The sequence below is a fragment of the Zosterops lateralis genome, assembly GCF_965231275.1.
Source record: "Zosterops lateralis genome assembly, chromosome: 1".
NCBI lineage: Eukaryota > Metazoa > Chordata > Aves > Passeriformes > Zosteropidae > Zosterops > Zosterops lateralis.
In genome coordinates, this window is record NC_139762.1 from 56,301,487 (window position 1) to 56,311,596 (window position 10,110).

The 10,110-nt window shown below is 39.9% G+C and overlaps 1 protein-coding gene across 3 annotated transcripts in view; it reads left to right on the forward strand.

Annotated features, from left to right (window-relative positions):
• The window catches only part of PDE1C (phosphodiesterase 1C), a 131,968-nt gene extending 128,445 nt beyond the window's left edge, over positions 1–3,523 (forward strand). For all 3 annotated transcript variants that reach the window (XM_083868121.1, XM_083868124.1, XM_083868123.1), the window contains one exon: positions 2,719–3,523. In XM_083868121.1, the coding sequence (XP_083724247.1) occupies positions 2,719–2,888 (170 nt within the window). In that variant the 3' untranslated portion in view covers positions 2,889–3,523. The remainder of the gene's footprint in view (positions 1–2,718) is intronic.
• The last annotated feature ends 6,587 nt before the right edge of the window (positions 3,524–10,110 follow it).

A 10,110-nucleotide genomic window follows, 5' to 3' on the forward strand; every position in this document is an offset into this window, starting at 1 on the left:
ACATCTTTATCTAACTTTCCCCAGGTGTATAGAAACTATCTTTTCAGATGCCTTTCTTTTCCATCCTCAGTAATGGAGAATGCAATACACAAGCAATGAATAAGCCAGAAATTCTGCAAGTGTTGGGTGCATATAATTTGCCTCATGCTGAAATTTTACAGTTATGTGGGATCACCCATCTGTAAGGAGTATTCTGGTGCCAGAGTGCTTTTTGCAGAGGGCAGCACAGGCTAGGAAGCTGCGTAATAAAGATGACACTCTTCCACCTCTGCACAAAGACTTGCTGGTGTTCTCAGAAAGCTCTGCCTAGCTGAAAGCACCATGTCCTCTGCTTCCCAGAAACTGACGTATAGTTTGAGAGGGAGAATCCAGGCACTTTCCTCTCCTAAAACAGAGAGGATGCCATTGCTATAAGGCCAGTTTTATCTGGTCCTGGGGACCCAAGGCGCCCTGTTATCTCAGTATCTCTGGTAATCTTGTATTTTTGTCTCCTGTTAGCATGTCCCCCTTATCAGGCATCTTTGCATTTCTCCTTTCTGTTCTTGCACATAGTCTTGTCTCTTCCTTCAAAGAGCAGCAATACACATCATCTGAATGCCTATTCTTTAATCAATATGTTATAAACAAATCAGCTAATTTAATAATTAAAGAGAATTTATTGAATAATCAAAGTATAAGTTTTGAAAAAGCCACAAGCAAAACAGTGCTGAGCCTGGCGATCGGCACTGGGTGACCCAAATTCAGACTCTATCACTCCGAATCCCCAGGGTTTACCGATCCTGGTTTTGCAGAGTCATGTTTTATACTTTTTTGGGCTGAGCAGGGGCTCTTCTTGCTCCTCTCCTTGATCATATCCTTTTAGCATATTCATGTATTTTTCTTTTCTTGCTGCTGGTCTGACAAAAAGTTTGACTTATTCTTGTAGGTGACTTCAACCTACCAGACATTTGCTGGGAACTTAACACAGCAAAAAAAGGCAGTCCAGGAAGTTTTTAGAGTGTGTGGAGGACAACTTTTTGTCACATCTGGTGACTGAGCCCACCATGGGAGGGACTATGTTAGACCTGTTGTTGGCAAATAGAGATGGGCTGGTGGGAGATGTGGTGGCTGGAGGCCTCTTGGGGCACAGTGATCATGAAATTATAGACTTCTTAATATTTGGTGAAATCAGGAGGAACATCAATAAGACTTTTACATCAGACTTCCAGAGGGCAGACTTTGGCCTATTTAGGAGACTTATTTGGAGAGTTCCTTGGGAAGCAGCCCTTAAAAACAAAGGAGCTCAGGTGGGCATGCTTCAAAACAAACTGTCTTGAGGGCACAGGAACAGACTGTGCGCCAAAAGCTGAGTCAACAAGGCAAACATCCAGCCTGGATGGGCAACAAGGTTTTGAGGAACTTAGGAATAAAAAGAGGATGTATCATCTTTGGAAGGAGAGTCAGGTCTCCCAGGAAGTATTTAAGGGGGTTGTTGGGGCATGTAGGAAAAACATTAGAGAGGCCAAAGCTCAGTTCAAACTTAAACTGGCAACTTTTGTAAAGGATAATAGAAAATGTTTTTACAAATATATTAATGGTAAAAGGAAGGGTAAGATCAACCTTTGTTTCTTATTGGATGTGGGAGGAAACTTAGTAACCATAGCAATGGGGAGAAAAGTGATGCAGACCCCCCCCTTATGCATCTGAAGGAGATCAGTTTATTGTAAGAGTAGCACCTCTTTTATATCCTTTATCTCTATCCGACATCACTGAAACCAAACAGACCAAACAGAACTCAACAGAAGAAAGGCACCCAAAGGCTGGCCCAGCTCAGTGCTGCTGTCCACACTCCTACCATCCAATCACCTTTCTGCTCATATGCTGTCCATGTGTCTCTCCAGCCAATCACAATCTCACTTCCAGCTGTCACTCAACTGACTCTCCTCACTCCCAGCTGCCTCTCACCCCTCAATCCACTCCCAACTGTCCAGCCTGGGCTGTGCCCTTCCCACAGGGACTTCTGCTATGCATAAGCCTAAAACAAGCAAGATGTAGGTTCAAAGAAACAGTCAAGAAGTTGAGAATGGTCAAATTCATATGTAGACCACTTCCATCTTTCACAATGTTTATTGGAAAATCATTGTAGTTTATTGGAAAATCATAAAAAATGCCTCAGATCCACCTATTCCTGAATTCTGGGAAACGTTATCTCAATTCAGATTTTTTGCCTTAAAAATACCTTGAGCAACAATATTTTGAAAACAGTGAAGTGTTTCACTGTATAAATGTAGATAGGAGTATAAAGTTACTTCTTCATTTAGCTTTGGTAGTTTCATCTACTGTCTAAACTGTTGTTTTCTAACCACGAGAATGTTCTTTCCTGTGTTGATGTAGTCTGTTGAGATGTCAGAATAAGGGCATGATTTCAAGATCCAGTATTCTGTAGTGCTTAATTGCCCTAATTTCATTTTTGGAGATGCCTATGTTTCATTTTAGAGTTTTACATTTAAATTTATGATTTATATTTCTAAATGCTTTTTCCTGTGAACTTTTTTCTAACTGTCTGTAACTACCCATTAACCCAAAAGAATCCTGGCTCTCAGGCTGAGAAACCTTCCTTTCCACAGACAGCCTGTGCTGAGTGGGATGGATACAGCTTCTGAGGAATCCATTTCTTCTCCACAAGTGAGTGAAAGCTAGGCACAGTAACCATCATTGTTATTCCTTTGTCGCCACCAGCCATCAAACCTCAACTGCATCACCTCGGGAGGCCTGCTCACAACCCAGGAGACTATAGCCCTGCCTTACACAAGAAATCAGAGGAACATCCAGTGAGAGGTAAGGTGTTTGACAAGAGGGGAAGAATGAAGAAAATTCAACATATTTCCCAGAGTTGGAATAAGAAATAGCAGAAGAGATAAAGAGGCTTCTTCTGGAATGTCAAACAGAGAACATTGTGGAGTCATTGCACAGGCCACACTACATTGACAGCAATGTAGTGCAACTCTAACTTAAACCAAGTGTATGATTTTACTATACAATATAATGGACATTTTGTTAGAAATTACTTCAATAGCCTTGTTATTATAGCATATGCTCACTTAGTACTAAAATATTGGTCTGTTACCTTAAAAGAATTACGTACACAAAGTAATTGTATGTGACTTACTGTCAAATTAAGTAATTGCTTTTCTAGATTATTGGTTTCTTTATGGTAGTTTCAATGTGACATTCTGCCCACCACAGTTAAAACAATAACTCCTATTTCAGACAGCATGGGAAAAATTTTCTTACCTAACAGTACTGAGAACAAATGTCCTCCTATGACAGCATGATACGTATTCAGGAGGATGAAGGTAGGAGGCTGGAGTACAAAGAGTCCTCTCATTTCACTCACTAGAAAAAAAAAATATAGCACAACATTAAAATTGTTCTTTGTTCAAATTCTGTTGAATGTTAAACAACACTGATTGTCTCTTATGGTATTAATTTCATTGAATTTGATCCCATGCATTCTTTCAGTAGACAGTGTCATTTGGGCTTGAGTTTCACAGTTAAACATGTCCCTTGTGAAAAAAATCCTCTTGTCCCCAGATTTTGCGCTTTGAGAAACAGTGGCAAATAGCTTTCTGTCCTCATTCCCCAAGCCCCTGGTGATTTACATACTACCTCAACTGTCCCTTTGCAGCCCTCTTTTTACTTTCCTCACAGGCAAACCTACTTTACTTTTCATTTTCCTTGCTGCTCTTCTCTATATCCTTCTTGATTTCAATTTCATTTTGAAAGGAGAGAACAAGCACTGCATACTGCTCAAGCTGCATGTATACCAGAAATGTTTACAGTAATGTAATTACACTTTCTGTTTTACCTTCTATGCTTTTCTGAACAGATTCTAAGGTTGTACTTTAATTTTTGAACCTCCTTGAGTACTGAACAGTAGTTTCTGTAGAATTCTCTATAAAAATCCTAATTAATGTTTAGCCCAAGTACACATGTGGAGTTATGGAATTAGTGTTGCCTCTCTCTATATGCATCTTTCTGCACTAACCAATATTGAATTGGTGGACTTGCCAACTACACTGAAGTAAGCTACTGCTTCTTCTTTTCTACCTCTTCACTTTTTCTTGATTTCTGTTCCCCACTTGCTTTCTTCTTCCACCAACAACTTTTCCAAATCACATCTTCTGGAGAAGCACATTGAATAGCAGAAGCAACAATCCTTCTTTACTATGAATACTGACCATTTCATCACACTTTTTAATTTATTTGTGCATTTTTATTTTTCTCCTCATTGTTAACTAGTTATTTATCCATCTTAAGATCATATGTTGTAATCTTCTTTTAATCCATGACTCAGTAGCTTTGACATTCTTTGGACCAGGACCTTGGAAAAATGGAGAAAATCATTGTTGGCTCCTCCAAGGAGCGTCAAAGTTTGTGAAGCAAAAATTCTTGCATAGAAACTTGTCTGAATATTTTGTTTTAAGTATTCTTGTTAGAAGTATCTGTGCCACCTACCAATTTTATTATTACTAGTTCTAAAAATATGGTCACTGTTAATTAGCCCCGTTATACACTACAAGTTTGTAATAATGTTCAACATTAAAACTTCACCAGCTGGTGCATGTACCACTGGTGCATGACAGTCACATTAAAATCAAGGCTGTCTGTCACATGAAAAAAGCCAAGGTGTTTTCCTGATGCTACAGATGCCCTTTACTCTCTTAAGAGAGGACCAGTGCAATTTCCAGGTGCACTCGCCTCAAGATCTCACACCTTTTTACAATATTTTCCTAGACATCTTCACTGCCCAAGTACTCTGATGTCACCATGTTTCAGTTATTGTAATCCTTTTTACTCAGTGCTTCATGTTGTAATGTTGACCTTAACCACCACCTGAAGTTGTGACTCCAGCAGCAGAGCTGGGTCACTGCCTAAAGGAATGGACTTTAAAGTCCTCCACTTATGAAATGTGATCTGTCTCTGGGAATTTTCTAAGAACTGTATTTTGCTTGTAGAATACCCTAAAATGTTTTATTCAAATAGGCTGTATACTACATATATTGTATCCATATGTATATGTATATGTGCAAAATTATATTGCCTTTCCAAACACATTTCCTGTCTGTGTCATTTCTTCCCCATAGGACACTTTACCTAACAGAGTTCTGCCTGTGAACAGCAAGTGGACACCACTAGGTCACTTGTAGAGGTTGAAAGAGAAACCTCTTTTTTTTTCTTTCATTATTATCAATAGTTTATTTTTGTTATCATTCTTCTGTCACTAGTATCTTACAAAGGAGGACATTTTTGTCTTTGGTGTCCTGGTCCACACTCTCTCCTTTGCCATGAGGCAGAGGTATGTTGTCATCTTGAATATACTACTATGTAGTCACAGGGTAATGAATTGACTTATCTGAGGTGTCATCACAGACTCTGAGAATGGTTTGGGTTGAAAGGGACCTTAAATATCATCTCATTCCAACCCCTCTGACATGAGCAGGGACATCTTCCACATGGGCAAGGCCCGATCCAGGCCAGCCTTGACCACTTTGAGGGATAGAGCATCCATAGCCTCTCTGGACAAACTGTTCCAGTGTCTCACCATTTAAAGTTAAGAATTTCTTCCTAATATCCAACCTGAACCTACTCTCTCTGTTAAAATCCATTCACCCTTATCCTATCACTACATGCCTTTGTAGAAAGTCCCTCTCCGGCTTTCCTGTAGGTCTGCTTTAAATACTGGAAGGTGCTAAAATGTCATCTTAGAGCTTTCTCTTCTCCAGAACAAGTAACCACAGCTCTCTCAGCCTGTCTTCATAGGAGAAGTTCTCCAGCCCTCTGAACATCTTCCTGGCCATCCTCTAGACCTGCTCTAACGGCCATGTTTTTTCTGTGCTGGGGACCCCAGAGCTGGACTCAGCACTGCAGGTGGGATCTTACCGAAGCAGAACAGAAGGGTAGAATCACCTCTTGTCGATCTGCTGGCCACACACGTTGTGATGCAGCCCTCAAACTTGGTTGGCTTTCTGGGCTGCATATCCAGCCTCTCATCCACCAGCATCCCCTATTCCTTCTCAGCAGGGTTGCACATGATCTGTTCATTGCCAAGCTTGTAGTGATACTGGGAGTTTCTTGACCCAGGTACAGCACCTTGCACTTGGTCTTGTTGAACATCATGAGTTTCACATAAATCCACTTCTCAAGCTTCTCCAGGTCCTCCTCTGGGTGGCATCCTGTCCTCCAGGAGCGTCAGCTGTGCCACTCAGCTTGTTGAGTCATGGGGAGTACCTATGGCTTCTAAAATTTTTTGGAGTTCTGATCAGATTCCTTTGCTCTCACTTTCCTCCAGCTAAATCCATGCTGTGCTGCTCTGCTATTTAATAGAGTTGCCTCTAAAAAGTGGCTGTTCACCCAAGTGGTTCAGAGGGATTGTTTGAATTGTTTTTTTTTTCCTAGAGCTGGAGAAGGTGAAGAATATTGCTGGACACTCACTGGTATTGGAAAAATATCTCAGAATGTTTTCTCCCTCTTCCAAAGCCTGGGGCTTTTAGCTGAAATAAAATACTGCCAAGTGGAGGAGAGACGATGTTTGTGCAGATGGCTTCTAGTGAATACCAGATGCTTCAAAAAATAATTCCTAAGCTTACCATCTTATTGTGTTGATGTTGATAATATAGAATCAAATGGATGGGCTCATCCACTCAGTCCAATCCTGACATCTAGTGGACAACAAAGGAAAATTCTCCACAAATAAAATCTGTGTTATTTGAAGGAGGACCAGTTTTGCAGTGCACTCAGCTTTCTTCTGTATTTGTGATTTCTGAGATTAACCTTTGCTCCCAGCATAGAAAAAAGTCCGTTCCTCTTAGCAAGTTTTACTATCTTAGGCTTATGGTGCTGTTTAAAATTGTTATCAATAAGTCATTGCAACAATCAACACTTGAAAATGTCTTCTTTTTCTCTCTTTAGTCCATTTTTGAACTGAGTCTCAGCTGTCATCACTGGGTTGCTAAGCTATGGAAAAAAATTGGTGCTTTGTTATTTGAAGAGTTTTTTCCATGTTTTTTTAGGAAAGGATTCAAGTCTGAATTAAAATCTGAATGTTAAAATCTACAGTGAATGAGGCACAGAAGGACTCTTTTGAGTATTCACGTCTTATGTTTTGGGTATTTCCTGGGAACTCTTCATTGCTCTATTACTCTGGCACCCTATTGTCATGGTTTTAAAACTAATGTATATTTACTGTGAACTTTTTGTGAATTTTTAACTTCATGTGACATCATTACCACTAACTCTTTTCCTCGCTCACAAAAAAGCATCACTGGGCAGCTCCCTTAGTGTGGTTCCCGGGTTATAGTCACAGAATCACTAAGGTTGGATCATGTGTTCCAGAGTTTTCTTGTTCATATGTAGTCCACTGAGGCAGATTATAACAGGCTGTGTCCAGTTTGGTTGTGAAAATCTCCAAATATGGACACTACAATCTCTCTCACATAGGACCAAAAGCCAATAATTTGGAGTAGAAACTGGCTTTAAATGTTCACTCTTTCTATTTGTAGATCTACATTGCCAAAATTTTGGTATTTCTTTTTGCACCACCTCACTTTTTGGGGGGACAATGCAAGGAACTGAATAATATCTGTTTAGGAACTTATCTAAATAGAAGTGAGAGCCAAAATTTTTATTGTGCTTCACTGACACGCATTTTTGATTTTTGCTTGTAGATGCTATTACTGGGCAGTCTCTCTGCATACAAGAATACTGTAAGACCATGTGTAAAAAGTGTAATCTCAAAAGGTGGAAATTGCATATAACATATGAGGAAAGAATCTGTTATAATATCTAAGTGTATCAATTAATTTTGGTAAAAGCATTGTACAATTATCAATTTATTAACCAGTAAGACAAAATTTCGACCAGACAAAAATTCAGTTAAGTTTTGCTAAACTCAATGCATACAAATTCTGCTTTATCTGTGAATATAGTGTGAGTTTACAAACATCATGAATATTGCTTTAGATTTGTTTCACATAACCTATGAACCTAATATTTAGTACTACAATAATACTCATCACAACCCCTTAAGATGGGTGAAAGGCTTTCTGTAATCCTTAGCTGAAAGTTGTTAAAGTGTCAGGCCATTAAATTCCTTGGTCCCAACTCTATTGTAAACAGAGACCTGTATCTTAGTTACCAGGTAGAGCGTAATAAGTAATTTGCTTCAAAACTATTAGCCATTAACAATCTCCTGACTGCAATCAGTCTTTTATTCACTGATTGAAGCACTTAATTTCTTCCCCCCACCCCAAAGGCTTGAAGTGGTTGTTCAATGTTCAAGTGAACCATTTTTGAACAGAGGCTTGTTTGGCCACCCCATCTGGAGGTGGTGTTCCTGCCAAAACTGGCTTGATTACTTTAAAAGGCCCTCTTAAAATTAGTGGTTGTTGGTGGATATTTTCCTCTGCTTCCTGAAAAGCTGTATTAACCACCAATAAGCCCTTTTCCCCCGGTAGAGTATTGTTTTTCTGCATCTTTAAAGCTGCAGGAATAAAATTCTGTGGGTCTGGTTAGACTATTAGGTCCTTTCTGCTGTAAGTGTATGTACAGTTTATCAATTTGTACTGAATCAGTAAGGTGTATAGAGCCTAGTAATTGATAATTGAATGGCTTCAAAAATTAGGAGTTGTAGGGCCTCATCATGGAGGGGCGTCCAATCCCCCTTTGCCTTTTTCCATAGCAAATGATATAGGGGTCTTGCAATTATTGAAAAATCAGAAATGTGTTTCCTCCAAAATATCAGCAAGCTTAAAGCATGCTGCAGGTCTTTCTAGTCTCTGGTTTTTTAATTTGGTGTAGATGGTGAGTGTTGTCAGGGGGAATACACACCATTCTTCCTTTCCACCAGATTCCTGGGAATTTAACTTCTTGAGCAGAAGGGGTTGTACTTTTTCAGGAGGAATATATAAGTCCAGGAACTCTAAATGCTTAGCAATGTCTGTTTGTGTTGATTGTACAGGTGCAATTTAATCTTCTGCTACCTAAATTCAGTTATTTATTTATTTATTGTTATACTTTTACTCCTGCTACAGGAGGAAGGAGCGAGAATTCTTGTGCCAGTGCATGATGTGCTAGAGTGGGTGAGTGTTTAAATCTTTGTGGGAGGGGGGTGAAAGTGTATTGCTGACCCTCCCACGAGAGCAAAATTCTCCTGATACTCCTCCTGCAGGGCAACCATAAAAATTATGTCCTGAACATCAATAGGGCCCATAATTTTATGAGCCTGTTCTTGTATAGCAATCTCCAATTGCTATTTGGCTTGTGGACCAGTCAGACAGGAGGCTTGTAAGGAGAATGTGTTGAAATCACTATTCTTCTTTCTTTCAAATCTCCAATAACTGTGGTGATTCCTTCACTGTCTCACAAGGGTAAGAGGTAAGGTTTGACATCAGTTACTAGGGAGCAGGGGAAAGCAGGAGCAGAACTTAATAAACACAGATGTTGGGTTTCCTTCCCAGATGCTCATATTTTTCCTTCTGTGTTAGTCCAAGACCTTCCCTTTAGGGGGTTTGGCCCCAGTAAATCTGCAGGAAATTTACCCCAAACCATTAGGGTCTCAACTGCATTCTCCTCTCTTGGTAACCAGCATCTTGCCTTTGCTGTTGTCTGAGGTTGTGTGAATCCAAAATTATCCACAAGTATACCTTTACATGAGGGAGTGATACCACATGAAGAGGCATTGTCAATTTTAAGGGCGGACATTTGAGCACCAATATCTACTAGAAAAGTTACAGGGATTTTGTGGAGACCAATAGGACACGTTATTAGTAAGTCTCCTCTGGAGTTTTTGGTAAGCCCTTTGTCCCTTGGCTTACCTACTGGGGATGAACATAGGAATTTCCTGTCACATTCCCCTTCTGTGATCCCATGAAGGAAAGGGCTGTTGCAGGTATAGCTTTTAAAACTATCCATACTTTGCTGGCCATTCTGAAATTAATATCTCTACTTTATTTGTGGGTTGGCCATCTATTAGGGTTTTTGGGATCCCTTTTTGTAGGCCCACATTCCACAGGGTATTTCTTTTTCCTTGTGTTCTTCCCCTGTGTTAGCTCGTCCTCCTTTCCAGGGGAG